This window comes from Micropterus dolomieu, linkage group LG06 (assembly GCF_021292245.1).
Source record: "Micropterus dolomieu isolate WLL.071019.BEF.003 ecotype Adirondacks linkage group LG06, ASM2129224v1, whole genome shotgun sequence".
NCBI lineage: Eukaryota > Metazoa > Chordata > Actinopteri > Centrarchiformes > Centrarchidae > Micropterus > Micropterus dolomieu.
In genome coordinates this window covers 26,470,632-26,490,741 of record NC_060155.1, presented here as the reverse complement: position 1 = coordinate 26,490,741, position 20,110 = coordinate 26,470,632, and the positions used below count along the sequence as shown (strand labels likewise).

Sequence of the window (20,110 nt, the reverse complement as noted above, 5' to 3'; positions counted from 1 at the left end):
CATCTAAACTGGCTAACTATGCATTTACTTAATTTCCTTTGTGGTGTATGCAATGTCGTCTAAACACAAAATCTCTAAGACATTACTTGCACAAATGGCACTCCATATAAAGCATCCCGTGTAGACGGAGACGGATCACTGGAGCTGCTGCAGCTCTGCTAACACACCGCTCACACTATAGGCCTCCCGTGTAGATCCAATTAGAAACTTTTATATGATCAGAATCATGCTGTCTTTTGTAAAATGGAAAACCATGCACATTATTAAAATCAATATAGTATATTTTTCTGTACACAACATGTGAGGAGAATTCTGATTTCAGTTTGACTTTAAAGTATGCTATGTGAATTATCAATCGTCAAATTCAAATGTCTTTTGTAAAATAAAATTATTTCAAAACGGGAGCGCTAAATCATTGAATTTGGAGCAGAATGTGGAAATGATCAACATTTAAGTCAGTGTCTTTATGTCAAAAAATAAAACAATGTACTGTTGTATTTTTGCTGCTGGTTGTGGGTAGACGAACGGATCTATTTTCTTCTATTCACTGTCAAAGGCTAAATCTATGGCAGAGTGACTCACCACGAGTGTTGCTGGAAAGACGTTTGCGTTGGCTGGTGGAAGTGTTGTGTGGAAGCAAGGTGTTCTGCTGATGGTTGCTATCGATGGGGCTCGTGGCAATGATGTTGTCCTTGTATTTGTTCATTAGAGCCAACTTGGTGTTGTCACTCACTGTGGAGAAGTGGAATACAATTATGAACACAAGAAAATAAAAGCTAGTGGTAGAGGCACAAACTGAAAGTTTTCTCTCAAAAATGAGAAATCAGCCACTTGGAAAAACATGTTGTTCTTCGCTGGATGTAGGAGGTTTTAAATGTACCAAGCATAAAGTATAGTAATGCTAAGAAAACCAGCACGTTGTTTATTGGGGGAGAAGTCAAATAGACAAAATTAAAGAGTGAGTAAAGCTGGCATGAAATTAAAACTCATTAAGGGAATATACAGAAGGCATTTAAGTCTCAGAGGATGAAATGATCTATTTTGGTAAACATTAGGAGATAAAGTTTAGGAAAACAAAAAAAAAAAATGAGATCGTTACAGAATATGATTTCTTTAATGGAATCCTTAAAGGAATTATTCACCACATTTTCTTTGTCTTTTTGTGTGTGTGTGTGTGTGTGTGTGTGTGTGTGTGTGTAAAATATATATATATATAACTATTCCATTATTTTTAGAGGAAAGGTCATGTCAGCCATTGTTATTTTAGTCCAAATTTCCTATGGCATTTTCTGAGTGACCTCTCAAGTTGTTTATATTGTTCAATATTCCATGCATGGCTTTCTGCCTGCATTTACTATTACTCTAGTTCATCGCATTAGCCATCTTAAATGCATAATGTGCAGGATGACTCCGCTTCCATCATCTCTGGGGTGGAGCTGTTTGGATTTTATAGGAACACCATGTGAGAGCACGGTCACCATAACCGATCTCTTGATGAATATGAGCAGTGAATCTGCTGCTAATTGAAATTCAGAGGGTATACCTGGATCAGAACTCCTCCACTTCATAGAGTAATTCACATGGGAGTGGTGCTCAACTCCAACATCCACTGATTATGAAAAACAGATCTTCTAAAACATATCATTGCCAGGCACATAAGCCTTTTTGGTTATTTCAAGTGTAAAGATTAAACGCTTTGGAAGAAATACCTTGATATTTATATCTGGTGTACTATCCGCATCAGTCACATGGGTAATGTTTTTACACTGATTACAAAAACTGTTGAACAAGTGCCTCATTTGTATTTGCTGTCCCTTTTCTTAAAAGTGTTTTACATTAACAAAGCACTGAAGCCTTCATGTTTGTGAAACTCAAACTTTAGTCATATCATTCAGTCTACATTAATTTAGATGATTACTTCCCACCTACATGGGAAAATAACACGTTAAGGTATTTAATTAAAAATCCAGTTCACTTTGGTTTCACGCTGATTATTTCAATTATTGCAACTGTGTTAATGTAATTATACAGTTCCCTGCTTGTAAACCCTCTCCAATACTACCAAATGTAACCTTTTTGACATGCTGTCTTATTACTTTGATTTTATTTAAATAATTATGGCTGTGGAGAGGGAAAACTAAAGAAGGCTATTAAACAGATAAGTGAAAGATACAGAATCTAGTTAGTTTGTAATTTAAAATGATTACAGAAATATGATTAGAAAAGTTTTATAGGCACAAAAGAGGAATCATTTAACTCCCCTAGTATCCCAACCTACTACATTAATTAAACAAATGTCATGCATTATTTAGCGGTACTTCAATGTCAGTATATGCCAGATTAGGTGGTTCAAATATGAAAAACAATATGCCAAAAAGAGTGAAAGCAGTAATAATTCATTGTTTTAACCCTTTGAGAGCAGAAAGTTAACATCAAAATATAGATTAGTACAGCTTTAGAGAAATATGTGAGGAATGTGAAATATATAAATATGACATATTCCAAGTTCTCTCTAAAGCAAACATGCATTGTCAGTGTGAAGTCCACAAAAACATCTCTACACAAAACCTTGTGGTAACATGCATTAGGTGCTACTGGCTGGAAATAACAAAACTCATCTTTAGCTTTAGCGTTAAAGCTAAAGTTGTGTTGATGATATGACTAATGTGCATATTTACACATCTGGCTTTCAAGGAGCAATATTAGCAATCATTTGGTGGTTTGTTTCTGGCCTCTTGACAAATGTATGTCAAATAAACCTTTTTCACAGCAGACGTTATATCATGTCATAGCAGGAAAAGCACAGGGGTAATAACATTAAACATTACTGCAAGGCTTTTAGGTGAGCTCGTTTCAGGGTCTGGGTATTGTACCTGCTGGCTTACAGCAATGGCTTACTAGGACACTTAATGGCAATGGACGTTTGATTTAATTGTTGATCAATTTTGCTTGTGCTTAAGCTGCAATGACGAGTCAAAATGTCAGCTGAAGGTCTATATTGACTTTGTTTAATTACAAAAAAATAATAATAAACACACTGTCTTTCCTGACCTGGCTGTCAGTCAACTTACCAGGGGCGAGGTCCATACTGTTCTTGTCATTACAGCCCTGGAGGGAGTCCAGGGTACGGGTGACTTGGCTGGCAAACTCCTCGCCACCATTCATACACTCCCGCTGCAGGTGGTGACGCAGGTCAGTAATGTCATACTCATACCTGGGAATGAGGTAGAAATCAATTAGTGTTACATCATCTGGACTTATCTAAATTAGAATTAGTATCACAAGCGGCTAACGTGCTTGATGAAGGAATCAAGATTTCAAAGTGTGACAGAATGTACTGATAAGGTAACGAGTTTTATATTCTTAAGCCTCAAAACTCATTGCAGATTACTACATTTAGACATAAGTGTGCTGTGTGCAGGTTGCATTACACCAGCTGCTTTCTATGTAGTGCATTTCAATGTCTAACCTCTTATCAGTGTGAAATGTGGAATAACAAATCACACGTATGATTCATCTCATTAACGCACCCTGTTTATTTTCAGCTTGTGCAAGTGATTAGTTTTAGGGTTTAACGATTTCAGATTACATTCATCTCTCATCCACCCAAACCCTGCTTGTACCCATCCAAAATCGGTGTCTCCCTGATGCTGAGGGTACCGCTGGAGTTCGGCCCCTGACCACGAGAGTTTCTCAAGCTTTCCCGGGCCTGGCCTCCCATCAGCACTGAGGGAATGTAGTGGATCTCATTAGCCGCCTCAGCACTGGCGCTCTTCTGGGGCTGAGGGATGCGACGCCGTTTACACCAGCGCCTGCGGGTGTAGAGGATCAGGACCAGACACAGGATGGACAGCAGAAGGGCGATCATCCCACCCTGAGGGGAGGAGGGTGGCATTTGCAAAAAAAAAAAAGCAGAGAGAGAGAGAGTCAAAGGGGATTCAGAGAATCTTGCCAAGTAGAATACAGATCAAAGTCAACGCCATGCTGCCCGCAGCACAATTTCAAAAATGTTGCAGATGAAATTTAGTGAATAACACACATAGTGTTTTCAAATGACAGTAGCACTCAAGCTGTGTCATTTTACCTTGAGAGTACAGGAAAGTTCAATACATGTCTCTTGACTGATTTCTAGTAAATTAAGGCCATATGGGATATGAGTAATTGTCAGCCGCTATAAACGATTTTCTCCCTGAAAGTACTGTGGTAAATGACCTGGCTGTTAAAGCAATGGTTCCCACATTTTTAAAGGAATTATTTGACTATATATAAGTATTCATTTTCTTGCTGAGTTAGCTGAAAATATCAACAGATTATTTTTAGTGTGGTATTAATACTTTTACTTAAGTAAAGGATCTGAACACCTTCAATCTGGTCTCCACTGACATTTTACATTTATTTTTCTTGTTTTCCACTTTTTGTACTGCCAGGATAAGGAAACCAACTAACTTGGAAATGATGTTGGAAATGGCACTAAAATACTGACTATAAAATGGGGACAATGGTGGATATTCATGTCCCTGCCTTAACCTGTCTGTATAGTCACTGTACAGTCAGATATTAGTTCTTTTAGCCAGCTCAGGTTCAGTTGCCTCAGGTGTTGGACATCAGCATTTCTTTGAGCTTGATTTCGGTGACAATCCCTTCCATTGCTTGCTCTGACAGATGCTGACTGCCACACACATGGAAACTTGTGCGCCAGAAGGGGTGTTTGATCCATTTCTATGCCAACCATGACCTGTCATGTCACCAATCTTAGCTGCAGTGCATATTAGACTTCTTGATATGTAATTTTGCTGAGTTTGAAAAATATAAACATAGTTAATGTAAATGTTGCAGCACCCTTGGCCTGTTTATGCTCAATCTCGCTGTGACACCTGCTTTGGGAACCACTGTATTTAAGTCCAGTTCACACAAGATACAAGGTAGTTTATTTATCATTATATAACACAAGGTTTATTACGAAAGGAAAGTTTGGTTCTGTATGTGTCCAAAACCCCGTCTTCCTTTTCCAATGACTGTATTTCTGACATAGGTAACACGCTTTTCGGCAATAATGGTCATCATTAACGGTTCTGATTGTACTCGCCACAGATCTTGGAACTAGTGGTGTAGTACCACTCTTTGAAGGTCTCAGTCTCATCTCTGAACCTACCTAGTACTCGGCCTTGTCTCGGTCTTGAACATAGAGGACTAGGGATTTTATTTGAAGACCAGTCAAGCCATGCCAACTGCAGCATGGTAACGTGCTTAGCTAGCGTCCTCTCGTCATTCTTCAAAGGATATCTACGTGTCAGGCGGCAGAAAGTTTGTTAATTAAAGTCTGTCTGTTGTTTTCCAACTGCTGGAAAAGTGAGGTTGGATAGCACAAGCAAACATCTCTTCAGACTGTGGCCTGGAAGCTGAGCACAAAAGCTAACATGGATTTTTTTTAACGAAATGCCGTTTCTCGCGGTCCTGGGTGCTCAATACAAGCTTACAATAAACAATTTACAAGACAAATTACAACACAACCATGTAATGTTAACAATAAACAAGACAAAAAAGAGCAGGTCTATTAAGGCGGTGTGAACATGGTGTGACTGGAGCATTGTAAAGTGCACAATTCAACCTGAATGTCTGAATCTATACTAATAATAGCAGCATCAGAAATGAACATAGCAGCAACAGAGGTCAGTAATAATGCTGTAATAATGCTATATAACATTATCTGCATTCATAGGAAGTAACGTTAATTAGCCGCATGTCATCACTACCTAGTTGGTTGGATCACTGCAAATACTTTGCATTAGAAGTACCAAGAAGTGAGAAAAATGCATCTTTAACATATCCATTTTACATCGCATAGCCTTCAAAATCATAATGAGGTGCCTAGAGAGTCCTAGAGAAACTGTGTAATGAACTACAGTACTGTAAATTCAGAAGGTCTAATTTGTAAGTAAGTTGGTCTGTAAACTCTAATTGACGTTTACAATGGACAGTTTAAGTCATACTGTTAATGTTTGGCTTTTTTTTTTCTTCCAAATAAGCTATCCTGGAAGTTATCTTTATGATAGTCTGACTGCTTGTCTTTCTAGTTTAAGAGAAAAGTCATAAGGACAACAGCTCTGCTCACAGCCTGTGGTAGAGTGAGAAATTGAAGTTGATTGTGGCTCTGAATTTCAAAAAGCCCACACATGTACTCCAGGAAGCACTGATATCAGATGACTAGGTCAGGTCACATGACCACTTTCATTTTACTCGTTTTCTCTCTGATTTTAATGACTTTTGAGACAGTGTTTTGTGAAGTTGAGGGATGCGGCACCTTCTGCACTAGCACTAGGATTGAGGATCGGGCACAAGATGGACAGATGAAGGGCGTTGAGCTTGCCCTGAGGACAGGTTAGGAGGGGGGACAGAGACAGAATCAGACAGAAACTGGAGAGAATGAGAGACAGTGAGATGGAGAGAGTCAAAGAGCGAGCGGAAAAGGCGAGAGCAGAGTCAGAGAATCTTGCCAAGAAGCAGGATATGGATCAAAGTCAAGGCAAGTCAAAAGCACACAGCCTGTGGAAACACTGGAAAGAGACAGCGATTGTCAGTTTGAATAACAGACCATATCTCTTCCATGAACAAAGAGAATGAGAGTAGATTTCAGGGCAGTTTCATCTTTCAACTTTTTAAAATCTAATTCCATTTGTTGCATTTTTAAGGTTACCAATTATAATATTACATGTACATTATATGCAATTTACCACATCCTTGTGCCTTAATCTGATGCTACCCAGCAAAGAACTGAAATCAAAATCAGGCACATTTTGCAATTTGCAATTTGTAAAATGTCAAAAACAGTTATGGAAATGTCATGGTGACAGCACAAAGAGAGAAAGACAGCAGCAATTTTCCACTGGAGATGAAAAAGAGTAAATCCCTTTCAGTCAGAAAATGACATGCCTATTTAACATTAAAACAAAACAACTGTGTTAGTTCTCCCTCCAGCACGCACAGATGTTTCTGACTTTACTGCCTGTACGGTGCATCCCCTGACACAAACCAATCCGACATTTCACTTCTTTTGCTTTTTTATTGTCATTTGAGAGATACAATGCCAGTGCAAATTATTATGAAGAAAGAAAGTAACCAATTAATGCAAAACAACAGTTTGACCTAAACCACAGTAGTATAACAAGGGTTAAGTGAAAACTCATTTAAAAGGAATAAAAGAAGAAAAAAAAAACTGTTAAAATGAAACTGTCAGCTCAGTCAAACAAGCAGAGTTATGGAAAGATAAGCAAAAATGATGAAATGAAAAATAGATTTTAATCAGTAATTTACATAAAAATCCCTTTTCAAACATATTAGGAATTCTGAGGCTGAATAAAATGAGAGTTCTGGCTGCTCATATTAATTTAAATTGGCAAAAGTGGAGGCCTATTTGCATAAGTTGTTTGCTTAATCTGCATAGTCAAGGACATTAACAAATGACACCATGATATGGGCCACTTATGCAGTAAATCTGCATGCACAGTGGTCAAAAAGGAGACCAGAGTAATTTGGTTTGTAATGATTAAATTTTCAGCACTTTGAAAGTGACTGATGAAGTCCCCTATTCAAACTCAAATTAAACAGTGACAGTACACTAAATACAATAGTATGTTACCTATAGGGCACTATCACATTCTGTAGATAACAACTGAATTATGGGAGTATACACTATGGTCTTCATTTATGAAGCTGATAGAGCCAAAAGGCAGACAGACAAAGACAGCCAGTTAGTTAATATAGTAAACCACTGAACACCTGACGAGCCAGACATTTCACTCAGGAGTTGATAAGGACCGAACCATAGATATGAGAGTGAATGGTAGACTTACACAGAGGTTGCCAGAGATACGACAAATGAATTCTAATGTTGCTCCATATCTGCTTGACATGTAAACATTCGCTTACATGTTAGAAATATCAACTTGATATGGCCATAATACATCAAATCTGTGTGAATCCAGGTATTACTGGTTCTGGTTGTCATTTAAAATTCATGGAGCCATAGTTGTATATATGACTTCCATTTTGAGTTGTAATTTGAAGTAACTAAGTAAGTAAAGTTTATTTATAAAGCGCTTTTCTCAGATAAAATCACAAAGTGCTATACAAAAGAGTAAATAAAAACAAACAGTATAAAATGTATATAAATATATAAAATTAAAATGACACTAGTGAAAACCCATCAACCAAAAGCCTTCTTAAATAGACATGTTTTCAGATCCTTTTTAAAAGAGACAACAGTGTCTGCCAGACGCATGGACAGGTGCAGAGCGTTCCACAGTCTGGGAGCAACAGACTGAAATGACATGTCCCCTCGGGTCTTATAACGGGTCTTAGGGACTGCAAGTAGGTTCTGGCCAGAGGACCGAAGAGTGCGGTCAGAGGAATACGGCTTCAAAACGTCCAGGATGTAACGTGGGGCCTGACCATTTAAGGCTCTGAAAGTCAGCACTAAAATCTTAAAAAGAAGAGAGATTCAAAGAATGCAACCAAAAGTAGGTTAGTCACAGTTACATATGAGTGAAACACAATACCCCCTGTGTAGACATCTGTTTTAAATAAAAGTGAGATGAACAATTGAAAAACATCCATTGTAGAAAGTCACGGGGAAAGAGAGAGAGGTGCTGGAGCAACAACCAGCTGTGAGGAGGATGGGAGTATCAATGGTCATGGTCGTGTGGTAATCACAGGGGTTGTTTAAGTCAAAATCCAGTGTTAAGTTGCTCTTTAATGTTTCTCTAAAACATCCCTTTTACACATTTGCTTTGCTAATTATGACAAATTAGCACAATCACAGCATTATAGTATTACTACTATAATATGATACTGTTAATGTTGGAAAAGAGGTTTAATTTGGTTCTTGTTGTTACTAACAAAGTGCAGATTTATATTTAAATTATCACCAATGTTTCATTCATCCCTGAGTAAACTAGAATAAGATGTCAAATGTCAAGTACTTCAAATGGTTTTCAATCAAATCTACTTCAGTGACAAATGTAATTCAAACCTATCAACCTGCATTAGCGCCCATGCATAGAGGCGGCTAATATAGACAATATGGAAAAAAAACTGTTTAATGTCAGGCATTACTTAGATTCAAAGTGAGGACTAAGTGGACTGTGTCCTCTTACAGAGCCAATAAAACCAAACCACACATCAAAGCATGCCAGCGCTCCAGCCCCATAATCCACTTACTAACGGATGAGGATGATGTTATAATGGCACCAGCGCGCCTTATGACTTACACTCCTGTCATGTAAGTCCTGAATGGAAGAGAGAAGACATGGCCTTTCTCAGTCTGACAGAGCAGGCATGGTATTAGAGCTGAGCTATCAATCTGTCACTTAGTCTTTGAATGCAAGGCATTAAGATGCAGGGAGGCGGAAAGATCTAGATTATCTGACAGCTACAAGATAGCAAAAAGAAGTTTCTTGTTTTAAATATAATCCACTTTATCATAGACATAGGGCCACTGATTGGATTTGATATTAAGTTACAATATTAAAGATGGAAATTTACAGTTTTCATATATTGAACCACCTCATATATTTGTTATTACACTACCTCCTGAAGCCAGGGTTAATGCTGTCAAAGTATAATATTTAATACCTACAATGAAATGAAATAAAACTTTAGTTGGGAGGATTATTAGCAATAGGCTTTATGATCCAGTGCTGATTTTGACATTGAACAAATGTGAAAGTCACAAACCCATTTCACACACGTCACATGTGGGGTTTCTCCACTAGAAATGAGTATTAATGACAGAAATGGCTTGAATCATTTCATTCAATTTGGTGTATTTCATAGAAGCTAATATAGCATGACGCCGTCATAGAGTTTTAGTCTCTGTGGTGAGAAGTCATTAATGTAAAACTGCAAATTACATTATTTCTCTTGAAGTTAAACAGAGTCATGGTTGTATACTTGAGTCAGATGTTTTAAGTAGCTGTAAATACATTACAAAAGCGGTCCTCTTAATTCAATTTAATCCAATTATCTAACAATTCTTTAAAACTAATTTGCAAGAGAAGTTAGACCATAGACCATAGTCTCCCATTTTGAGTTTCATATTTGATGTTTCCCATTTCTTATTTCCACTGCCATTTTCCATTTCTTCTTAACAATACAGTTTACAGTTTCCATTTAAGCGGGTTGCATTTACTGTCACTTTTTCTTTTTAAATTTAATCATGGCCTGAGTATATTCCTAGCAGTGTAGTAATAATAATAATCTTTTTAAATTTATCATTCACTCACTCATCATCAACTGCTTATCCTGTTTACAGGGTCGCGGGGGGCTGGAGCCAATCCCTGCTGATATCGTCCGAAAGACAAGGTACACCATGGACAGGTCCTATTTAATTTTATCTCTTATAATTTTCTATTTAGACGTTTGATTTGAATTATGACCAAAAACATCCTTCATATAAATATCTTGTGTTTGTCGTTGAGAACTGTGTATTTTGTAAATTTGCTGTTGACTTGAATTGAGTGTATCTGCACTGTTAGTCCTGTATTGTGTATTTGTGTTTGAATGTTTAATCAGTTCAAGTGACTATCATTCCCAAGGTTTCATCTGCACAAACCCAAAACAAATTTTTGCTTTTGTTCGGATGTGACTAATTAATACCCCCGAATATTTGAAATATACGGAAGATTGCAAGGGAAATAATAGCTTAGGTGTTCTGCATAAAACCATGCGATATTCATTTACTATTAGTGTTGGGGAATTGTTGATGATCACTGAGTGCTTGGGATCAGACGAGACAGAACTTCTTGTCCCGGGAAGGGAATGTCATATAAATGAAGGAGATAATCACACTTTAAAGTAACCTTTTTCACATGCATTTGGACTATCAGCTCTTTCTCTTTTATACAATATTTTACCTTGTAATCCATTACTCAATTCTCCACTCTGAAAAAAAGAATATGGCTTATATTTTCTTTTATAGGACCACTCTACCTGGAACTGCTAAAATACAGTATATATATATTCTTTTTTTTTTTTTACAATTTGCATCGTGTATAATGGAAATGTCTGATTTCCCTGATTAACATTTATATATTAAATAAAAGTGTAACTAGAAACATTTCCCTGTATGGGCAGTACCTTGAAAATGGAAAAAAGTGAAAGACAGCGTTGGTAATGACACAGCCAATGCTGCCTCTGTATTTTGTGTTTTTTTTATGTCCTGTCTTTCAGTCAGGGTTGTCTGTATAGGAAATTAAATTGAGGTCCATGGTTCATTTTCTTTCAGTGTAAAGCCGGAGTGGTGTCCTATAAATTTGCAAAGGGACAATAAGCCAGACGAGCAGCATGTGACATTTCAGCTTCTGTGCAAGTCTGATTTGTAAAAGCATGCTGTCTGCTTTATGATACACTGGTCTTTGCTAAAATCCCAACACAGAGCAACACAATAATCGAAAAATGATACACCACAGTGATCATGGTTTGGTAGTTTGGTCATGTAACCTCCCAGTTCCACAAAACTGCTGTGTACCCTAGTTCAACTTCTGTTACTTGGACTTACTACGTTTGTCTAATTTGATCTCCATTAATGTATAGTAGTGAAGATGAATGAAAGATGAAGTGGTGTGAGAACACAGGTGCACTTTAGTAAGCTCAGATAACAGAGAAGCTTTGATACTTAGTAGTAAGGATGAATAAGAAGGAAACAACAAACAAGTTCAAGATACTTTATCTATGAGCAAAAGAAAAATATTGATTAGTGCATCTTCAGTGTAAAAAAGGAAGTATTTTTTTCTGCTAAAACAGTGATTTTCATTTTGTTGTTTTGTTTTTGTTTAAAAACCAACCCATGGTGCCTTGTTGTCTGCATCACAGATTCAGCAGCACTACATACAGGCCGGGTACTTGGGCTGTGTCCTTACAGCCCATAGGGAAGCTATGGATTGTTTTTTCTCGCTCTGCAGGCTTTTCAAAAACACGCCACGCTGTGATGCTCAGAGAGCCGCTCTGGAGGCAGGGATTCAGCCGAGGCTACTGCTTTACAAGTGGTCAGGGCCACATTGATTTAGGGTTTATACGATCAATGCTATCAACGCAGGTTTTAGGAGGGTCACCACATGAATGTCAATAATCCAGGAGCTGTGCTGTGTCAAGATGACCATCTCCCCCCATAAACTGACGGATGTGTGATATTTCTGTGTCTGTGTGAATCCCTGTGACTCTTGCTCCCAATATAGGTTATATAACATTTTAAAGATTGAAAGATCACTGGAAAATTATAAATTGTGAAATGAATTGTGGTACAGAAAGCGCTACCATTATCACTGACAGCTGTAGACTCATACTGAAACTAAATGTAACAACTTTCCTGGTCTTTCAGGAAGTAAATTGCCATGCTGAAACCTTACAGATTTGTTTACTATTGTTTATCCACAATTACACACAGGCAGATGTTGATATTTTTAGACTTAATATAATTATATTTGTCTGTTTCTGGCAAAAACGTATATTATTAAACATTATTAACATTTTAGCAAAATAAAGGGATTTTGTTTTTGTTCTGAGAGGGTTTTAAAATAGCATCATGTAGGGAGATAAAAAATCCTGGCTAGGGCCCTGCATACTTGCCATGATCATGTACAGAAATATAATCATGGTACAGGGATTTCCTCAGAATGTAAAGCGTTGATCAACACACATAGAAGCTCAGAGCTCTGAGACAAGTATGAATCTTTGCTACAAAGCAAATGAGAAGGTTTTTAATTTAATGCATTTGCTGTATTTTCACAACAGAAAATGTACAGTAAAGTATTGAAATGTAATAAGCTAACAATCTTCCAAAATATGGTATTTTCTTGGAAAACAAAATAAATCTTTTGATTTTCCAGATTTTTTGTTTTTAGGATTTTATATATTCTCTGTAAACATCTAAACGCTCTTCATTCTTCTCACTGCAAGGAGTTTAACCAACTACCCCAAAATATCTCTATACACGAATCTTTAAAATGCATCACTCACTCACGTTGCAGCAGAGGAAGAAAGACGGAATAGGCGATGCGAATAAATAAATGCTAGTAAACGTCTTAAGGTGCACTATACACAAACACTAATAAAAACTGTGAACTACTGCCTTACAAGCAGTTGAGGAAGTATTTCTACGTCTGTAGTATTTCTACTAATCTCAGTTGCACGCCCACAATCTTTCTTGCTCTTACTATCCACACTTCTGACAGTTGACTGCTGTATTTATATGTGAATGTGACGTTGCCTCATGGTGGAGTGTCTGGAGGACCAGGATCAATAGATAGTGTAATAAAGTGTACATATAATTCACTAACTCAAAAAAAGGATTGCAATAAAAGGATTTAGTGTTAAATTGCTGCTTAAACCTACAGTATGTTTGTTGTTTATATTTTTTAGGAAGCGCAAAGTAGACTAAAACAAAGGAGCAGCCTGGCAGTATTTTGCTGCAGTTAACATCAGATACACCATAAGGCTCTGACAGACTTGACTGCTCCTCACCTTTTGGGTTGAGTGGGCACAGTGAGGGTATTTTTTCACACTACTGATCCACAACAAACATGGACGTCAAGGCCTTCCACACAGCTGAGGTAAACCAAATCTGGCCATATTGCCCAAACCGCTCAACATCCAGCAAAATGGACCAGATCTGCAGTATTTATGATGACTACAGAGAGTGGTGCCTCTATATTTAAATTGAAAATTTGCTTTTTGGCCTCTGAGGAAAAAAAAATAGAGCTTAAAGAAACGGACAAGGGGAAAAAACATGAAATCGAACCCCCAAGCTTGAAAAAACATATTAGTCTTTCATATAATGTAATTGACATGGTTTGATTTGGATACCTCTACCATGTATGTGATGATTGGACTGATCCACTGGGGCCCTGTGGCAAAACAAAAGCTGATTAAAATTTGGAAGTTAAAAAGTGTGCATAGCATAGCAACAATATAATGGAGTTTAAAAATCTTAATAGGTATTGAATATCTGATGCTGTTTTAAATATGCAGTCTTTTTATTTGCCTTTATTTGCCTGTAAGCTTCAAGCTGAATTTGGTAACGTGTGTTTGAACTGCCAGTGCCTTACCCGGTGTTGGTACAGACATACACAAGGTTAGTCATCTATTATGGATGACCAGCCGTGGCCAGTGGAGGACACTGCGGTCACCTTGTTGGATGTGAATGCAAAGGGAGAAGCTTGAACCCTGCATGAGGAAGCCTCCAACTTTGGATCAGTGCTTCAAAAATACAGGAGTATAAATAGAGAATTTCACTCACTTCTTGGTTCAAATGTTTATATCTTCCTCAATACTGCAACTGAAAATAATATAATAATGATCGGGCAAAATTTAACTCTCAGGTAAAATTATAGCCTGGCTGGATTAACAGACCAAAAATGCTTTTCTGGCCTCGGACCCCAACTTTGGTGCAGTTCATTGAACCTGATTCCCCATAATAAGTCTGGCAAGTCTTCAATCCTTAAAATGCTGCAGTCCCAACTCATCCATTAGTCATAAACAGCCTCACGGTGGTCAGGCAATGAACTGTGGCAGATTAGACGTTCAGCTTCCTGGCTGTGCTGACCTGGCCGGGATGTGCAGTCTGGGGACCATTTCAAGTCCATTTACCGTGCATGATAAAAACATGGCAACAACATTGTAAAACGCAACCCTTGAGATAAATGTTAACGGAAAGGTAGGATACAGGCTGTTGGCAGCATGTGGATACTTTTATCTGGTGCGGAAACAAATGGTAAAGTAATTGATCAACAAGAAATGAATCAACACATTTTTTTTGTTTTTTTTAAAAAATTGCTTATCATTACATTTATTATTAAGTATTTTGTTTAAGTAAAAATGTCAAACACATAGCAAAAATATAGCTCTGTGTCTTGAGTCAGGTTTGATAGTACCAATCCAGTACCAGTTTGTTGTAGTCCGGCCTTAAAGAAGCAGGAATGGTCCAGGTTCAGGTCTGAGGTCCTTGCAGAACTCTACTGGGAATGTTGTTATATCACAAAATTCAGACACAGCAAGAAACACGAGACTGACATCCATTTTGACCGACCGTACTTGGCATAGCCGTGCATGAACATTTTTTTCTGTGCAATGAGGGATTATTTCTGACATTTTGGGTTTTGGTTTTACATTTAAATAAAGCGTTTAGATTATCTGGTTAAACTGTTGGCTTGTTTACAACCTTCTGAATTAAGGCACCTTCACACGATTTTGGCCTAGTTCAGATAGAAGCTGACAATCGTCAGGGGACCTGGCAAACTTTTTGGTCATCAATCTAAAATGATGGTCTTTGACCACATCAACAGATAATTTGGAGCTTTGGCAACCAAAAACAGCTGTCAGCGAAATTGAGAAAGTGTTATAAATGTAGTTGCTGCAACCCACTTCTACACACCAACCAATTAGCAGGCAACATGGAATGGTGCAGGATAGACTGGTTGGTGCAACATTTAGCTGGTGCCATTTTTAAATAAAGTTTAGGCAAAAAAAAAAAAAATGATGAAGGCAAAACCAAAAAACTTTGTGGGACTCTAGGATACTATCTGATGATAATGGCACTGCGACTAGTCTGACAGCCCTATTTAATTGATATCGTACAGTCTGACATGTGACCGTGATCTGCTTAGACCCATCTCACACAGTGTGACATGCAATAAAGTTTACGCGACTGTTGTTCCACACAGTCTAAAGGCACCTTCAGACAAGTTGGCCCATTGGACTTTGCTGTAGCAATGTCGCCAGGTCTCAGCAATTACTTTGGTGAGTACAATGTTAATATTACTCAGAAACCCAAATGGAACTACACCGGAACTATCCTTTGTTTTATCACATGTCCTCCCTGCTGCTTGTTGCATAACCATGTACCAGAAGGGTTACCTAAGATGCTGCTGAGACCTAGAGCTATTATGATATTTACAGTTGTACCTCATTTATTTCCCACGTCTCCCAGACTGCTAACTGTACTGAGTGCTGCAGTCTCCCAAGACACACAGTGAAAGGCGGTCCAGTGACAGGTGTGTGCTTCACTTAAAAAGCCTGTAAAGCAGCCTTCACAAGATCCTTTTTGTATCCGCCAGGAGCTGAACAAGTGACACGGCTTTGGATTTATAGGTCGGGGCCTCCAGCCGGGTGGCAAGCTGCAGCGGGGCCTGGGCAGCACAGCGGCAACACCGCTTCCATCTGTTGTCACGGTCTGCTCATATCTGCATGCTAATCCTTCTCTACCCACACCTTCACAAAAACACCCTTGTGGCAGCGCTACCACCGCAGCTCTTTCAGGATGAGGAATTAGCAAAGCAGGGAGCAACAAAGACACGGACCTGAGGTTGATGGGATGTGAAATGCAGATAGAGCGCTGAGTAAAAATGTGAGATTAGAGGAAAATCAAAGAGGTAAGAAGCAGAACCTCTGCAATGGTTATCTCATTTCCACATAAAAATGTTGTCACCACTCAACCCTGTGCGCCCAGTAGATTGGCTTGATGTTCGCTATTACATGCAAAACATGCAGAGGATAATCAAGGTCAGTTATTTGTGTCAAGGTCTCAAGATTGGTGACATTCAGCGGTGTTGAAGCGCGCTCCCTGCCTCCGTTCAGCAGATGTAGCTGCTGGCAAAAGTCTTCTCAAGCTGACTAATCATTTGTGTATGCAGCTATAATATGCTTTCAATGTCTGAAAATACATATCATCCATCAAAGCACGATTGTAATGTCTTTGGGCTGGAAAAGGGCACTGGGAGAAGGTGTGGCATATCTAAGATCTAATAAATATACATTTCCTCAGGCAAGAGGAGGAAGCTGCAAGATCTAAGGATTCATTTCCTACTCTGCCGACATAGCAGATAAGGTTTGATACAGTGCAGGCATGCAAAAATCTGTATTCTGCAACTGAAATGTAGAACTTTATAAATACATGTTCCACAAGGAAATACAAAATTTTTCGCTGCCTATGGTCTGTACAATGTCTCTCTGACATAAAAAAGGTAAAAGTATACATCTATTTCCACTGCTTTCATACAGAAGTTCACCCAGACTCCTCTATGTCTGTATAGTTGTAACACACCGATACTCTGTGTTGAACATGTCCGTGTCCTGTAGCAGGCTGAGGAACAGCAGGCTGGAGTGCATGACATGCATTCGTTATATGTCCAATATAAACAAATCTAGCAGTGGAGTGACAGAGCATTTGTAAAATCTTTGACTGAGATATGATGTACATTTGGAACAAAGAAGAGTACCAGAGAGTGAACGGTAAGATACAGAGATATTTTGTAAATGAAACGTTGTTGCTTCTAAAATGGTTGTTGTACCATGACAGACATCTGCAGGATTTATCTGCTCCCTAAAACCTTTACTCTGAAAAAAGTGTGCAGTCAGCTGTTTCATTTGGAATACACGGGGAAACAAAAACAGGGGGGAATGACATGTTATTTTATCTCAATGATGATATCTCTGAGGATGTTTCAGCTTCAGGGAAAATAACTCAACCACACTAATACAACTTGACATATTTAAATTCCACATCAATCTCAATGAAACAGTCAGAAAGGAAAGCAACTTTTCCTTTATCATTAAAATTTTGTAAATTAAAGATTTTAGCCAATTAAAAAGTACTTGACTGCACGTCACATGTTAAGCTAATGTAATATTACCCTTCAAAACTGTTTTTTAGCAGTTTTTTTTTTTTTTCATTCAGCCCCAGAACAGAGAGTTTTACCATGACAGAGATGTGCAGGATGCGGAGCTCCTCCTTTGCAGAATCGTTGGCCGGGTCTTCGGTCGGTTCCGGGAGGTTCAGGCTGCCATCCTGGTGGTGAATGTGGAAGAGCAGAGTGCCATTCTCCAGCCACTGCTGCCTCCAGCGCACCAGAGGGATGTCCTCTGAATTCCCAGAGATCTCTGCCAGAGACACCAGACAAACAAAGGGGACTAAATGAGTTCATTTTTAAGAGAGTTTTATGTAACTGTCAACCAGGACAGGCGCTATTTAACATTTTGAGTCACACTAGCTGTCCACCACTTTGGTCCAGCTTGAAATAATTAATTGCCTTGCAGTTTTTATAGTCGCCTGAGAACAAATCCTCCTAATTTTGGTGATCCCTGACATTTCCTTAAATTTCCATTGACTTATCTCAACAACTATTTGATGTATTGCCATGAAATGATCTATATTTACCAGCGGATAAAACCTAATGACTTTGAGGATCTGCTGAGTATTTATCTAGTGCCACCAGCAGGTCAACATTTTCATGTATCCAGTAAAATATGTCAGCATTTACTGGATGAATTGGCACAACATTTGGTACACACATCCATGGTTCCCAGAAGATGACTTTGGTGATCCCCTGATTTATCATGTAGCATCACGATGTGGTCATGCTAGATGGTCAGCTGTAGTTTGTGTTTAGTGCTGATAAGTAAATGTTTACACAATTCACTAAGGTGGTAAACATGGTAAACATTAGACCTACTAATTATCAGCATATTAACAGTGACACTGTGAGCATTTTAGTGTGCTGATGTCAGCATCTAGCTCCAAGTTATGACTTTGTATTATTGTAAGCAGTCATTGAAACGGTACAATCCAATGACAACTTAGGTGAAAAGATAAAATAGGTATGAACAACTGTCTACCTTTTGTTTAGTTCTTTTGAAAAAGTATCTTATGGTGTGTGAGTAATTGGTGACCAATTGCATTTTTTGGGTAGTGAGTGCCAGTCATCACCTCTGCCCATTCCTAAAACCTCTCTAACAGCTGCAGAGTTTATATGCAAGTTAGGAAGAACAAAAAAATCACAAGAAATGATTTAACTCAAAAGATAAAGATGAGTAAACAGTGAATTTTTGGAAGCAGTGGAGCATAAGAAACACGGTGCTTTGTGTCATACCTCAATTCCTCAGACAATACGTTGCACTCCTCACTGTTTGAAGTATTAGTTATGTATGCCAAAACACACACAGTGCAGAAATGGAAAACATTATAAATGCATGACAGAGCTTTATGGGTGATTTTCTGTTGTGTGGAGAGTAGCAAAGATGCATAAGGCTCATGAGTCATGAGAAGTAAGAGCGCTGACTGGAAGACTTAAATCGAAACAGAGATCACAGAAAGTGCAACAGGGACCTCAGACCGAATCCTCTACGAACTATAGAAACAAACAAACTCCTCCTATAGGAACTACATCTACTGTATGTTCTTGGCCAAATTATGTGCTTTCGCTGGAGTTACAACAATATCCAATAACCAACGATTTGGGTATTTGCAGGTAATGGTTACGGTTAGCATGTAGATGTGATGGTTAAGCGTAGGGTAAAGGGCTAGGGAATGCATTATGTCAATGAAATGTTCCCATGGGGATGGAGGAACAAACGTGTGCGCGTGTAAGAATGTGTAGCATTGAAATGTAATCATTTGACATGCTTAGTGGTTATACAGTATGTAACAGAGATATGTATTTTCAGTAAAACAAAATTCAACCTATCATCAAATCTAGACATCTAGACATTTTGTAACCTGGAAATGACCAACTCTTTGCTTACTAGGTACACTCAACTACCTTGCTTTCACCCTAGTGTACAGCACGTCGAGCTAATTTATTCCATAGTTCCTTAGTCTCTATATTTAATTAATTAAACTATCAAAAGTATTTTAACAAAGGCTTTTTTTTCAGTTCATAATAGTGTTTATATTTTCACTGTTTTAAATACAAATAATTTCCAGAATGTCTGTTACTTCTTGCAGTAATCCATTCAGCAACTCACTGTTAGCCCATGAATAAGCTTAATAAACCATTAAAAAAAACCCAATGGATTATATGAAAAATGCATTATCAGAAAGCTGAAAACAGACCATTATTATTAAATCATCAAGAGCTGATGTTTGGAGATATATGGTTTTCACAGGAAGGAGATTAAAGGAAGAACTTACAAATTGTTTAAAGTGCTAATCTGTATTTATTTTCTCATAAAAATAATATACGTGCCACATTTTCTGACCTGCATATTTAAATATTATACATTACTGGTTTATAGTTTCGATTGTTGGTAGCTGCCACACTCATTCCCTTTCAAATTTCTAATT

The 20,110-nt window shown here is 38.1% G+C and overlaps 1 protein-coding gene across 1 annotated transcript in view; it reads right to left on the bottom strand.

Moving 5' to 3' along the window:
- Nucleotides 1-20,110, bottom strand: part of astn1 (astrotactin 1) — a 398,026-nt gene that overhangs the window by 306,578 nt on the left and 71,338 nt on the right. The window contains exons 2-5 of the mRNA XM_046052123.1: nt 17,747-17,928; nt 3,624-3,874; nt 3,072-3,214; nt 583-732 (exon numbers count right to left, since the gene is read on the bottom strand). Coding sequence (XP_045908079.1) covers nt 583-732; nt 3,072-3,214; nt 3,624-3,874; nt 17,747-17,928 — 726 coding nt within the window. The remainder of the gene's footprint in view (nt 1-582; nt 733-3,071; nt 3,215-3,623; nt 3,875-17,746; nt 17,929-20,110) is intronic.